The following is a 15,597-nucleotide window of genomic DNA, read 5'->3' on the forward strand; positions in this document are numbered from 1 at the left end:
AGCAGAGACCCACTTGTTTTGCATGTTATTTTGGCATTAATACGTGTCACATATCAGTTTGCAAACAATATAAAAAAATGTAAGAATAATTGAGCTAATAAAGCCACATACAAACTTGGTATTTTTTTTGCTTTCTTGAGTAAGGCAGCTCCAAAATGCAGGTGTTTCAGCCTAGCTCAGTGCTTTCTGTCGGGGTGGGGCAGCCAGCGGAAAATACAGAGGGTAGGGGTTGGTGATGTTCTCTAGTTGTGCCGTGATTGGCTCAGTGTTCTGTCACTCATGGGGATACTAATTCACCGCAAAATCTACGGGTAGAGCTAAAAAATTCAAGCCCCCTTGGGGCTTGAGTTACATTAGAAGTCTCCATCCAAGAAGGCTCAAGGTCATTGGCCACAGATAAAATGACGTCAAATCACGTTATATCTACCGTGATTTGATTGGACTGATCATGTCAACATCATATTTTCATAATCTTATCTAGCAAGCTAGCAGTCATCATCATGAATCAAGTTGACAATCTACTGGCAAATCCTTTTCAATCCTTGTCATATGAAGAGAAATAATGAAGAGAAATTAATAATACAACATATCAGTGCTCATTGGCCATTGGACATAAACATTACACAACAAGTTTGAAATCGCAAAATCAACAATGAGTGGTTTGGAAGGAATCAGTGGCTAACTGCAAGCATTGCAAATCAATCACTAGCCTGCTATTCAGTGGAGTGGGTGTGTGGTCCAAGCCTGGGTTTAAGGGTCTCTTTTCCAAGCTTAAAAGGATAAAGATTAACATTGGCCATGCTGTCAATCCAGCATGACTTCTGCCACGCTCAAAACAACTGGAAACTTGGAAGTGGGAAATCTCAGACTTCAGTCAGTTCAAGACAACTGAGAACTCTGAAAAAAAAATTGCTCTGAATAGGAATATAAGTTTTGAACGGTCATCCAACTCGAAATTGCAAGTCGGGAACCTGGGCCTCTTTCTAGAGCTCTGACCTGAAGATCACCGACGTCATCATGATTCGACCTTGTTTTTTTTCCAAGTTCCCAGTTGAATGCCAGACTTTGATGACAAAGTTTAATGACAAAATTTGCCCACGAAGGACCGCCGCGCCACCTTCCTGCTCAAGTGAGCACAGCACAACAAGGTAAATCCAAAAATGTATTGCATGTTGCTGCATAAATTATGTAATATTCCAAGGAGATATGTATACTGTAGCTAAGAAAGTAATACTAAGTGTATGTTGTCTAGTAAGCTGTTAGTAGCCCATGTGCCTCTACCTAATAATCTGGTCCCTTTGCCCCCCTAGCTTACTGTTCTTACTTGGTGGTGCACATGTAGCCTATAGCCTGTTTTAGAGAAATGTAATAATCAAATATATTTATCCTACGGTTCTGACTTGGTGTACAGGGAGAATACTGTAAGAAAGGCCCATGTTTCGAATTCTGTCGTTGTACATTTCAAAAGTGCTGAACATATAGTTAAATTGACCAAGTCCATCCTAGCTCGCTCATTAATGTCTTAATCAAAATTACGGATGGCCTCTTATCCACTTGTCGTCCCCTTATGCCATAGTTTGTACATCTCAATTGTCGGTAGAAACCACATTTGTTTAAGCAAGTCAGCCATGTCAGCTATGTTTTTTTAAATGCAGTAAATGAGGTTGAATGAACTGTTTCGCTGTCAGACAAGGCTCCGCTGATATCCAGGTGTAGCAGTGGTAAATTATTGAGACTGCTGTTGAGACTCTGCTGTTGGGACAGCTTTATGTGTAGGCCCAAACAGTTTGTGGCCACCGTTTGTCACCATTATAGTGCAATGAATCTATTGTTTAGTGTTGTTGCAATTTTGACAGCCAACTAGCTGAAAAAGTTTGAGAGGGTTTATCTAATGTTCCTTCGTTAGATTTGAGCTCATCTTGCTGATGTTGTTGTTGATGTGCATAACTGAGGCAGAGAGAGCCTACCTTTTCATGGTTGTTTGTTCAATAGGACTGTAAAGTTCCCAAATGTAAGATGTTTATATATTTGCAGAAATCCATTCAGGTGTATTTTGTGGCTTTTGGTGAATGCGTTCTAATGATCTAAAGCCATGCTGTTGCAACTACCTGTGAACACACAGTTCAGTTCAATGTAAATGATGGCAAGCCTACTGTGGCTCTGATGTAGACTCCGATCCTGGACAAGACATGTTTATATTCGGTTTTATTTACTGCAGTGTCTATTAGTTGTCCAAACGCACGGCCACTTTCCCACTCTATATTGCTATAGAATTTTCACAAATGTCTTAGTACACGTAATTCCCAAACATTAAGAATTTATGAAAATGTGGAAATGACCATTTAAGTGGTTGTTTGTTCAGATTTTGTCACATTCTTTCTAGGGGTGTATATGAACATATTTTAATCAGATTCATGTTGCTAAAATGCTGTCAGTCCCACTTTAAATGCAACAATGTTTCACACAAGTTATTTTCAAAGAGATGGCTAACAACAGCAAGCGCGCTGCAAAAAAAACCCCACAGTTCCACTCACCAGATGATAATAATTTGAAACTTAACTTCTTGTTGAAAGTTATTCTTGAAAAGGGAGAAGCTAACAAATTAGCAACAACATCCTCTTTGATAACACCTGCTGCAGCCGCTGCAAACTAGCTGACAACAAAAGCTAGCTAGCTAGGTAGACTGTGGGAAAACTACTGCTCGCTATTGCGCAGTGACCTGTTGGCCTTCAAGAATGTTAGAAGTTTGCATACATTTTTGTAAAAACGGTTCCACACATTAAGTCAAAATGTGATTGGTTGATTCCACTGTCACTCCAAAATGTTGCCCTAATACCTACAGTAGATAAAGGTATCTTTATCTACTGTAGCTTCTGATGGCCTAGCCAATGGCTGACTTAGCTAACTAGATTTATCTCCCCAGAGACCAGCAAAGAAAAATCCTGACTGGATATTTTTTTCTCTTCAGTGTTACTGTTTCCTTTCCAAGCACAAATGGAAGAGATTAAATCAGAACACCATTGAAAATAATAATCTAATAATATATATATTTTTAAACCTTACAGGCTGACTACACCGCTCGCGTCACGTGTGCGAGCGTTGCAAAATAAAATACATTTAGAAATCTATATTATTCAATTATTGCACCCATACTGCTCGCTCGAGTCAACGAGCGTCTGCATTGCCAAGGGCTAAAATAGAAGTCAGTTCTATTTGTGATGCAGATCGCGCTGCAAGTCCTGCCTCTCCCATCTCCTCATTGGTTTATAGAAGCAGGTACCCACGTGCCATCTCCTCATTGGTTATACCCACGTGGGTGACTGAAAGACAAACAAGGTCGGTGGTGGTAATGCACCTAATTTATGAAAGTTGCCAATCGCAATATAAAGTCGAGAAGAAAAAGCCTGGAAGGAGGAGAGATGACTAGAAACGATTCGGTTGACCGTTTTATGTGTGGATTAATTTGGTGGAGTAGAGGACCTTGTGCATTTCAGGTAAAATAACAACTAAATGTTTATATCCCAGGACAAATTAGCTAGTAACAGCAAGCTAGCTAAATAGGACAAATTAGCTAGCAAGTGCAAGCTAGCTAGCTAAATTGCCATAAATGTTTAATGCTTTTCGACCTGTCCAATGTCGTGATCGCGTTTGATGTGGGGGGACAAAATAAATGTATGCACGATGGTGCACAATGGCGCACGCGCGCAGCCGGTTTGAGTTCCGTGTTAGCCCTTCTCTGAAGGCGCAGAAGGCCCATTGTTCCCCACTATGTTTGGGTTAGTAATTTTCCCTCGGCATGCATTTTTTTGAAGAATCCATACGTTGTTCTGAAATGTGAACACATAAATACTGGACATTTTTTACTCTTATTATGTTGATGATTTGACTAAATTACAATCATGGTCTTGAATTGGCCCCATCTCGGTCTTGACTCGGTCTCGGCCCCCTCCGGTCTTGGTCTTGACTCGGACTTGATTTGCTCTGGTCTTGGTCTTGAATCGGTCTCGCTTTAGGTGGTCTCGAACACAACACTGCTAAGGATACCAGACTACTGAGAGATCATGTGACCTATGAAACTAGTCAATGAGATAACAGAAACACAAATGACATACTTAGCCAGCGCACAGGGTGACGACAATGTAAGATATTCTCTTTCAACATTGGCATGAAAACATGAGTGAACACCGGGATACAACATGGTACCACTCCATGTATGCCTATCAGCCGATTAGCTCAGTGACAGCCCCAAAGAGCCCAATAGCCCAGTGACAGCCCCAAAAAGCCCAATAGCCCAGTGACAGCCCCAAAAAGCCCAATAGCCCAGTGACAGCCCCAAAGAGCCTAATAGCCCAGTGACAGCCCCAAAAATCCCAATATCCCAGTAACAGCCCCAAAAAGCCCAATATCCCAGTGACAGCCCCAAAAAGAACAATAGCCCAGTGACAGCCCCAAAAAGACCAATAGCCCAGTAACAGCCCCAAAAAGACCAATAGCCCAGTAACAGCCCCAAAAAGACCAATAGCCCAGTAACAGCCCCAAAAAGACCAATAGCCCAGTAACAGCCCCAAAAAGACCAATAGCCCAGTGACAGCCCCAAAAAGACCAATAGCCCAGTGACAGCCCCAAAAAGACCAAAAGCCCAGTGACAGCCCCAAAAAGACCAATAGCCCAGTAACAGCCCCAAAAAGACCAATAGCCCAGTAACAGCCCCAAAAAGACCAATAGCCCAGTGACAGCCCCAAAAAGACCAAAAGCCCAGTAACAGCCCCAAAAAGACCAAAAGCCCAGTAATAGCCCCAAAAAGACCAATAGACCAGTAACAGCCCCAAAAAGCAGCAGACAGACAGGAGACCTCAAACAGGATGTAAAAAACAATCCAGAAAAGCTTTTAAGACAGTGTCACTGTACCCCTCTTGCATACTGGGCTCCAGAGTGGCGCAGCGGTCTAAGGCACTGCATCTCAGTGCAAGAGGCATCACTACAGTCTCTGGTTCAATTCCAGGCTGTATCACATCTGGTCGTGATTGGGAGTACCATAGGGCGGCACACACTTATTTTTTATTTATTTTTATTTCACCTTTATATGAAGCAAGTCAGTTAAGAACAAATTCTTATTTACAATGACGGGTTTTAAAGGTGAAATAAAAATAAATAAAAAAATACTTGCCTGACTGTTGGCCCATAGGCCTCCTGGAAACAGGCCCAGACATCAGAGTCTAGACACAGCCCTTAAACTACTCAGAGACAACCCAAAAAAGAGCCAGACACCACATCCATATCAGTCAGAAAATCTCAGATTACTACAATATGACAAATGGCCCAGATAGAGTGTCAGTAGGCCCAGACAAGATGTCCAAACAAGATGTAAACATCCCAGATGTACATCATGAAATGTCCTGTTGCCTCATGGTCTGTTTCACACATGCACAGTCTGGCACATAGAGTGAATGCCTTTCACACAGCTAATGAACAGCTGCACTAACTATGTGGTAATTCTTATTGGAAAACAAATCATGATGACTAATGAATGTTATATTCATTGATTGCACCTCAGGTGCTGAGGTGCAATCAACAGGTTTTGTCATGGGCATCATTAGACAGTGACTCCATATTTTCCATAACCCTTCCGAATGAGAGTTCAATGTAACTTCATATCTCAACTGGATCATATAAACCTTGACAACATGCCAACCATTACAAAGTTGAGTAAAGCTGTCAGTCTCTCTTGCAATCCCTTTCATCAGACTGAATGCATCATCTGACCAAACACATGTGGCCTCAGTTACCCAACACATTGTGAAATGTTTGTTTTTTGTTCAACTCAATGACATCTCCATTAGCATCATACACACAATCAAGGGACTGAACAGCAGAACAACAAACAACATACCAGGCGGTGTCAGAGGAAGGCCTAAAAAATTGACAAAGCCTTCAGCCACCCAAGCCCAAGACTGTTCACTATGCTACCATCGGGCATACAGTACCAGAGCATCATCTGTCGGACCAGAAGGTTCCCGAGACAGCTTCTACCCCAAAGCCATTAGACAGCTATATTGTTAATCAAATGGTTACCCGTCTATCTGTATTGACCCTACCTATGCACACTCACAATACTATACACTCGCACACACTACACTGACACTCTCACACAAACTCACACACACACACACACGCGCGCGCACACACATGCATACCGACACCGCACACCCACACACACACGCGCGGCTGCTGTTCTTTCTTTTACTGTTATTATTATCTATCCTGATGCCTAGTCACTTTACCCTGCCTTCATGTACATATCTACCTCAAATACCTTATTATTATCTATCCTGATGCCTAGTCACTTTACTCTGCCTTCATGTACATATCTACCTCAAATACCTTATTATTATCTATCCTGATGCCTAGTCACTTTACCCTGCCTTCATGTACATATCTACCTCAAATACCTTATTATTATCTATCCTGATGCCTAGTCACTTTACTCTGCCTTCATGTACATATCTACCTCAAATACCTTATTATTATCTATCCTGATGTTTAGTCACTTTACCCTGCCTTCATGTACATATCTACCTCAAATACCTTATTATTATCTATCCTGATGCCTAGTCACTTTACTCTGCCTTCATGTACATATCTACCTCAAATACCTTATTATTATCTATCCTGATGCCTAGTCACTTTACCCTGCCTTCATGTACATATCTACCTCAAATACCTTATTATTATCTATCCTGATGCCTAGTCACTTTACCCTGCCTTCATGTACATATCTACCTCAAATACATTGTACCCCTGCACAGTGATATGGTACTTCCTGTATATAGCTTCATTCTTGTGTATTTTATTGAGTTACTATTTTTAACTCTGCATCATTGGGAAGGGCCTGTAAGTAAGCCTTTCACGGTAAAGTCTACACCTGTTGTATTCGGGGCATGTGACAAATAAAATTTGATTCGATTTTTGGGTTAACTCTCACACACACCTTCACAAATACACACATCCTAATACAAACACACAGTTAGAACAATTTAATCACATAATAGGTGAAATAATTAAAGTTATCAATTTAATATAAATCTTATGTCAACTCTGCCTGACCAAGATCCCACCTGTCCTGCCAAGATCCCTCCTGTCCTGCCAATATCCCTCCCTCCCGCCCCTGCCTCCTGACCCAACCACTGTCCCCTGGGTTACTCACCGTCCTGGATCCGCACCTGGATGAGGCGGACAGCTCCACCCCTTGCTCTGGCCAAGAACTCCCTTAGTTCCGGCGTCACAACAAGAACCAGAAACATTGTGGGTCAGCAAGAAGTCTGTCCCACCCTCTGGGTGCTGTAGGGGGGAGGGGTTGAGAGACAGAGACGGTAGAGCCAAGCCAAGTCCCAGAGCGGACGGTGGAGATTCAGCCCAGACAAAGAGAGACACAATGGGATAACCTGTGGCAATAAAAGCGCTGATAAAGCCTGTGTGACGAAACACTGGTCTAAGTGTCTGAAATCGCTGCGTGAGTGTATGAGGTCTTTGAGTGAGTGGGACAGTTTGAGAGGGGGACACAGCTCGAGTAACTGGGGCAGGATCATGTGCGTTCAGAGAGGGAACCTGATCCCCTCTCTCCCAAATTTAGCTGCCACTGACTGTCCAGCCTTGGGCGTCTGCCTCCCCACCCCCACCCCACCATGGTCTGCTTGAGAGACGAAAAAGTGACACGAAAACCTTATAATCACACTCACCTGAGCCCCTGACCCAGTGACATTTCTGTTAAAGGGTTTTCAACTATATTTAAATGTGATTTGGTGCACTGGAGAGAAGTGGTTGGAGGACTGAGGATTCCCATGACAAAGACCGACAAAGATATGTCTTTGGTAGACATGTATGGTATGTTTATGGCACACTGTCACAAGGGAACATTTGTGTTAATGCACAGTTAACAACAATGAAGAATAACAATGGTCCAAGTATTGAATATAACGGCACACCCGTTAATTATATTTCCCGGTGATTGAACTTAATGCCCTCCTTTTGTAACACTGATTTCTATTATTACCTAGAAAACCATTTCCAAAGCCTTTGGGCCAACCCAAGTATGTTCAGTTTATCTAAGAGAATGAGATACCAACTAGACCAAAGGCCTTGGTCAAATCAATGAATATGACCCCTGTGACATAAAGAGCTGTGCTAAGTTCAGCTGCGGCAGGCCATTCCCTGGTGCGTGGTTGTCCAATACCGAAAGGAATTCAGATCATAAAAGAATCCCATGAATATTAACAGCATTCTATCACAGTTTATTTGCTACTGTATGTCCAGGATCCATGTTTTTTTAAATTGTTTAAACCAGATCAAAATGATCATGTGTTGAGTGAAATCCTGTTCATCAATTGGAAACGTTATGGCTGTCTTTCTTCTGGACACCTCAGCTCATGGATGGACCTATGAACGTCACAGTGTGTTCCGGCCATTTGAGTGTTAGTCTCTCCTGAGACACCTGCATGAACTCTCCACAGTGGTTTATGCATGTAACTAGTTACTGTTTTTTAAGCTCACCTTTTATAGAAGACGTCAAAGTGTGTGCTCTACTGAAAAGATACACTGAATGGATTATCAGAAAATAAAAAGCCCCCTTGCATTTAATTATGTTATGTTTAACTGTGAAAGTGAAACTGTTATGTGAGTTTCTGATACAGGTGTTGTCAGACTCATGAGGTGCAATCAACAGTCAGGTTTTGTCATGAGTATCGTTAGACAGTTTGGATTGAACTATACACTGAATGTAAAAAACATTAGGAACACCTTCCTAATATTTAGTTGCAGTCCCTTTTGCCCTCACAACAGCCTCAATTTGTGGGGGCATGGACTCTACAAGGTGTCAAAAGCGTTCCACAGGGATGCTGGCCAATGTTGGCTCCAATGCTTCCCACAGTTGTGTGAAGTCGGCTGGATGTCCTTTGGGTGGTGGACCATTCTTGATACACATGGGAAACTGTTTTAGCATGAAAAACCCAGCAGCATTGCAGTTCTTGAGACTGAAACCAGTGCGCCTGGCACCTACTACCTTACCTCGTACAAAGGCACTTAAATATTTTCTTGCTCAATCACCCTCAATGGCACACATACACAATCCATGTCTCAATTGTCTCAAGGCTTAAAAATATTTTTTTAACCTGTCTCCTTCCCTTCATCTACACTGATTGACATGGATTTAACAGGTGACATCAATAAGGGATCATAGCTTTCACCTGGTCCGTCTGTCATGGAAAGAGCAGGTTTTCATAATATTTTGTACATTGTGTACATCCTCTTCTACTCACGCACGTCTCTTGAATGGGCCAGGAAGGATTTTGTTTTTGAATGACAGTTTCTTTTGTGTGGACTGTCAAAATCAAACCAAAGTATATAAGAGCATTGTTGTAATAGAACCCACTGTACAAAACATTTTGGTAACAGTATATTTTTTTATTAGGAACATTGAGATCATGTATTTCATGGCTTGTTAAAAAAAGTGGAATTGAAGTAATTAGTTAGTTCAATAATGAAGAATATACATTATCTTTTTGTGAAAAGAACTTGGTTGTAGTGCACTGTGTTCTCGCCACAAGTAGTTGAGAAAAATGTGGGGACACAGTAATTAGAACAATACTAGAACACAATTTTAATTCAATGTTCTGAAAAACTGGCCTGCAGTTAGAAACCATTTCAAGAACCCTACATTCCAATTCCCTGAAACGTCTCATAATACCATTACTAGTAGATGCAGTTAGAAAATTAAGCATCCCAAGCACGCGTTAATTGTACATTTTCATTTCCCACTTCACAAGACCTCTTTCTAGTTTGTTGCAGCAAACAGCTATAGTCAATTTCCACATCTGTGACGTCAAACCGCAGCTTTCAGAGCATCGCCAATTGACATTGTTCAAAGGTAGACATGCTCCTTTCCAAGAAGACAGTGATAATGCAGTCTAATGTAAATCTTGTGTTTAAAAAAAAAAATCACCACTAGAAAGGTTGAGTTTCTCTGTGGGCACATGGATACTTTTATCTCATCTTTGGCCCAGTGGCCTTACTTCAGGGGCTTTCAGTAGACTTTTATGACTTGGTGGGTTAATCATTCCCATGTCCCTGCTTGCTTTGTCATACTTCCATAACTTCAGTAATGTGCACCACCCTTTGAGTGTTTGTGCAGGTATGGAGGGAGGGGCTATTGAATAATATGTGAACCTTAGATTGTTTACCCAAAGGGCAGATTGTGCCAGAGGTAAAGCATTCATACACATAAGTCCCATGTAGCTCAGTTGGTAGAGCATGGCGCTTGCAACGCCAGGGTTGTGGGTTCGATTCCCACGGGGGACCAGTACAAAAAAGTATGAATGTATGTACTTGTAAGTCGCTCTGGATAAGAGCGTCTGCTAAATGACTTATGTCAATTTAAATGTAATGTAAAACAACACTTCACCAGCTGAGCACACCCTCCTGTAGATATTAACCAATCAGTTGATACGAGTCTACAGACATACACACTTCACTCCAGGCAGCCTAGCGGTTAAGAGTATTGGGTCAATAACATAAAAGTCACCGGTTCAAATCTCCAAGCCGGCAAGGTAGAAAAATCTGCTGTTTTACCCTTGAGCAAGACAGTTAACGCCCAACAACTGCTCACCGGCCACCAATGTCGTGGACTTCAATTAAGGCAGCCCCCTGCACCTTTAGCGCAATTGACTAGGTACAGTATCCCCTTTCACTTACCATTAGAAATGTACTGTGCTAGTACATTATATCACCAACTGTGCTAATGATGTGTTGTTCACTGACAGTGTATAGGTAGAAGTAATCTTGGTTAACCCAGAACTAAAGTCTCACGGAATTGGTCAGCTGCTCAATTAAGTTCTGGGTCCATACATGTTAAGGGATTCATGAAATTCTAGAACGAGGAGCGGAACTGAACCGAGGCGCTCCACCCCCTCTCTGCAAGTAATGGGCCGAATGTTCCATCCCCTTCAGAAGATGATAACACCTGTGAAATCATGATTTGTCCAAATAACCAGTGACGAAAAACCCAAACATAAAAATGTTATGAAAAACTACTGCTGCTCAAATCCTATGCATCCCATTCAGTCCCAACAGATTGTCTCAGTTTACATGCACAATCTTTCCACGTGAGATTAAGGTAGAACCTCTGTTTAGGAACATGAACGGACACACATTTCACCATTCATTCACACACCGACAGACACTTGTTAGAAAATGAAAACATATTTAATGTTACACGTATAAAAGAACAGAAAATCAGACCATTTATATACCTGAAGTCCTACATATTTACAATCAACTTGATTTACCACACACGCCATAGAAATATTGTCCTAGAGCTGGATGTGCTGACACCTGCTGGTTTTAAATGGGATCTCACTTCGCCTGTGGCCTCCATCAGTGACCCACTCAGAGCGTTTCTCTCTCAATCAATCGTCAATGGTGGGCAGCCAGAATGCCTGCAGAGGACAAAACAGACTTACTGAGCATTCATGTACTATATGTGAAATTGGTGTGCATTCAACCCAAGTAATCTTACCATGTTTGAACAAGCACTAGCAAAAGTCATAAATTTGGGGTTGAACTGAAGGCAGGTGACGGGACCCGTGTGCTTCCCATCCAGAACAGCCACCTTCATCCCACTCTCTGCATTCCAAACATGGACCTTCCCATCCTCAGAGCCTGAGAAACAACCAACCGTCAGACCACGGAAAAACCAGAGGGAGCAGAACTAGACTGTTTTTAGGTTAGGTTTAATTTGCAGTTTCAAATAACTACTAACAAACAATACTGTGGTAGAATGGGAAGACAATTGGAACTGTCCCGTCTTACTTTACAGAACATAGAGCCTGTCACCTCACCTACCCAGTCTGTGTGGACTTACCAATCATAATGAACTGAGAATCAGGAGTGAAGGAGGCCTCCAGCGTCACAGCTTTGCTGTTGTTGTAGCCCTACAGGACAGAGAGCTTCTATAAATATAGGCTGGTCATCTCTCTTGTATTGCATGACAATATCCATTTACTAATAAACATTTACGTCTCGTACAACTTGCTGTTGGTGTTAAATCTATATCAAGAGTATCCAACAGTGTCAGTCATGATTTTAAGTGTCTATAAATGTGTATGATCTCGCACCCCAAACGAATGCATCACAGCTCCCTTGAAGGCGTCGAGGAGGCGGAGAGCACCCCCATTGGTTGAGACAAGGATGAGCTTCCCATCGTTGCTGAACTTGAGTCCTGTCCACTCACACGTACGGTCGTACTGTAGCTTGAAGGTAGCAAAAGGACCCTATTGAGAAGCAAACAAAACAAAAACGCTCTGAAGACAGCCATCTACCACTGGCCCCCAACCCGAAGCTTTAAATACAAACAACCAACACAAACACACAGAAATAGAACACACAAAACAGAGAATACGCCACCATCTGTACCACATCCTTTCCTAAAAACTCCAAATAGTTATAGTCCTGAAATGACTAACCTTGTCAAAGGACCGCAGGTCGTACAGTTTGACCATCTCCGAGTTCACGCCAGCAGCAAAGATCAGACCCTCCGGATCAAATGAGCAAACTGGCTTCCCCTGTAGGTGCATCAGGCCCTGGTAGTGTGATGGAGAGAAAGAGAGAGGAAAGGCACATTTAATCCAGCACAATTAGAGTCTATCTAGAGTAAATTGATCTGCAATGTCAAGGAGAATTAGAGAAGGGAACCAACCTGGCAGTTTGGAGACCGCAGATCCCATAGCCGGATTGTCTTGTCTAAAGATCCTGAGATAAACGTGTCATCCACAGGGGACATGGAGAGAGACGTCACTCTGAAACAACATTCAAGTTAAAGGTACAGAAACATCTACCATGATGAAATTAACACCTGATATTTATATATAAAAAATAAATGGTTATACAAACAATAGTTAAAAAATAGTACAGTAATGCAGCCTAAACTATCCCTCAGCCCATTGGGTCTCTCTGCTTCAGTCCTCACCTTTTGTTGTGTCCAGGAAAGTACCGGATGTACTTGTTGTCATGGAGGGAGAGGTACCGAATAGTGTCTGCAATGATCACAACAGTTATGGGTTATGGGCAGAAGACAAGACAGCATGGCATTTCAATTAATCACCACACCACTAAAGAGCAAGTAGAGCTACCGATCCTGGAGGCAATTGGCACTGGGCAGGTTGGATGAGTGGGCTCCACCCTAGGCAAGGCAGTGGCTTGTACAGTTAGCTCCTGTATTGGGCAGAATCACAGACCCTCAAACTGTACAAACAACTACCTCAGACCAGGGTGAGCTTGGCCGAGCGCCTCAGGCGGAGGTCAACACGGTCAGGCTGTCGGGAAATTCACGAGAACAATCTTCAACATGAACACAATAAGTAACTCCTAAAAGATGCAAGACAATAATTACATGGACAACTGCTTATTTAAAAGAGCCTGATTACAAATCTCCTCTTCGCACTAACATACCATCAATTTTGTTGGAGCTGTAGACCACAGTGTTGGCTGCATGTGTGTATCTAATCAGATCCACTCCATACTTCTTACTATAGAGGGTCCGCTTGGGTCTGGACCAGCACAGGATGGAGAAAGAAACAAAATAACAACATTAGATTGCTGGCACAGAAACTTCTAGTAAAGCCAATGTACATCTTAAAATCCCCATAACATAAAGGTATGAAAAAGGGGCAGTGAAAGGGGATTCCTAGTCAGTTGCGCAACTGAATGCATTCAACCGAAATGTGTCTTCCGCATTTAACCCAACCCCTCAATCAGACAATCTTAATAAGCGGGTAACAATTGCCACAAATATCTGGACTAACACGTTTTTTTTGTTTTGTTGTTTACGTCGACTACGGACACAATAATACACCTAACACGCTTGTGTGAAAATTAGATGAAATACAAGTCATAGTTTTGTTACCGATCTACCAAGCCAGACATAAATCCTCTCAAACTCTACTAGCTTCTGAACTCGAGCCCGAGGATTGTGCATTACGCAGTAGGCCTCACTACAACTAGCGGAACAGATGTTAACTACAGCACATAGGTCGGCCTACCGTAATAACATGCAGTGCGGCAAAATCAGTCGATTTAAATTCATTTCATGTATGTCTTACTTTCCCTCCTGGCAGTCGTATAAAACTAGGGAGTCGTCGTCGCTGCTAGAAATGATGGTTTCGCCGTTTGAGCTGAAATCAAAACAATTGATTTTGTCTGAATTTTCCCGGAAAACCTTTGCAACCCTGAAGCTCCGCAGCACATTGTCCGTCAGCTTCATGATGGCCTCTTTGCTTGAGGGGGCGCAGACCCTCGTTTTTTACTGAATGTAATATTTGAGAATCTATTTCAGTGCTTTTTAAAATACAATCGTTACTATTATGTAAATAGAACTTAACGTTTCAAAAATGTTAAAGAAAGCCCGCCTGGGATACTCGTCCGAGTCATGGAAAAGCACCGCCTTCGACACGTCGGCCTCGCGCAAATTCCACAAACACGCGCATCAATAACTCTCGCGATACATACAACAACTATCGCGGTAGTCAGTTCATGTTTCGCGCACAACCAATCGCTAGTCTGGACAAGAAAAGAGCACAGAAAAAGAAAAAAAAAAAGCGAGCAGAGAAATATTTTTAAATACACATATTGACAATAATTGTAACTAACTTATCCGACATACAATAACCCGCGCGGTGCCTGTCAAATCAAGAATAAATGAAGTAACAATGCAGGTGAGTTTGCAGTCATTGCTTTCGGAAAATGATTGCAGACCCTTCTTTTTCGCAACTTTTGAAAGGGAGTTACATGCACTCATAGCTCTGTATAATATTGTACGTTTCCTTGAATTTGTTCTGGACCTGGGCATCCGATTGGTTCCTTCATGAACACCACCCCCTCGAGCATCTCATTGGTTCCTGCATGAACATTGTAGTCAGCTCAGCTTTCCCCATTGAGTTTGTCTCTGTGCCTCGATCTAGGTCGGGCAAAACTTAAAATGGCTGTGTTCGTTTTAGCAATCTCACTGGAATAAAGACCATTCCTGTCGTTATTGAAAGAGATTGTGATAATATCTCAAAACAGGACTACTTAAATGTTAGATCCCTCACTTCCAAGGCAGTCGTAGTTAATTAACTAATCACTGATCATAACCTTGATGTGATTGGCCTGACTGAAACATGGCTCAAGCCTGATTCATTTACTGTGTTAAATGAGGCCTCTCCTCCTGATTACACTAGTGACCATATCTCCCCAGCACCCTGCAAAGGCGGAACATTTACGACAGCAAATGTAAATTTACAACAAAAAATTACTGTGTTTGTGTCTTTTAAAAGCTTCTAGTCATGAAATCTATGCTGCCTACTCAATCACTTTTTATAGCTACGGTTCAAATCAAATTTGATTTGTCACATGCCCCAAATACAACAAGTGTAGACCTTACCGTGAAATGCTTACTTACAAGCCCTTAACCAACAGTGCATTTAAGAAAATATGTACTAAATAAACAGTAAGTTTACAGGCCTCCTGGGCCATATACAGCATTCCTCACTGAGTTCCCTGAATTCCTATCAG

The 15,597-nt window shown here is 42.1% G+C and overlaps 2 protein-coding genes across 5 annotated transcripts in view; both read right to left on the reverse strand.

Moving 5' to 3' along the window:
* Positions 1 to 7,517, reverse strand: part of LOC120064935 (twinfilin-2-like) — a 15,384-nt gene extending 7,867 nt beyond the window's left edge. The window contains exon 1 of the mRNA XM_039015528.1: positions 7,205 to 7,517. Coding sequence (XP_038871456.1) covers positions 7,205 to 7,301 — 97 coding nt within the window. The 5' untranslated portion in view covers positions 7,302 to 7,517. The remainder of the gene's footprint in view (positions 1 to 7,204) is intronic.
* Positions 7,518 to 11,234: 3,717 nt separating this feature from the next.
* Positions 11,235 to 14,720, reverse strand: LOC120064936 (WD repeat-containing protein 82). 4 transcript variants are annotated; one of them, XM_039015533.1, is made up of 9 exons: positions 14,695 to 14,720; positions 13,498 to 13,595; positions 13,016 to 13,082; positions 12,746 to 12,845; positions 12,513 to 12,629; positions 12,165 to 12,320; positions 11,912 to 11,981; positions 11,567 to 11,709; positions 11,235 to 11,486 (listed from the first exon to the last, which is right to left on the reverse strand). In XM_039015533.1, the coding sequence occupies exons 1-9, from the start codon at positions 14,703 to 14,705 to the stop codon at positions 11,457 to 11,459; spliced, it is 792 nt and encodes a 263-aa protein (XP_038871461.1). In that variant the 5' UTR covers positions 14,706 to 14,720; the 3' UTR covers positions 11,235 to 11,456. The 4 variants fall into 4 exon arrangements, with proteins under 4 accessions (XP_038871461.1, XP_038871457.1, XP_038871458.1 ...); XM_039015529.1 differs by lacking the exon at positions 14,695 to 14,720 and adding an exon at positions 14,148 to 14,559; XM_039015530.1 differs by lacking the exon at positions 14,695 to 14,720 and adding an exon at positions 14,088 to 14,183.
* Positions 14,721 to 15,597: the final 877 nt, after the last annotated feature.

This window comes from Salvelinus namaycush, chromosome 20 (genome assembly GCF_016432855.1).
Source record: "Salvelinus namaycush isolate Seneca chromosome 20, SaNama_1.0, whole genome shotgun sequence".
Classification (NCBI taxonomy): Eukaryota; Metazoa; Chordata; class Actinopteri; order Salmoniformes; family Salmonidae; genus Salvelinus; species Salvelinus namaycush.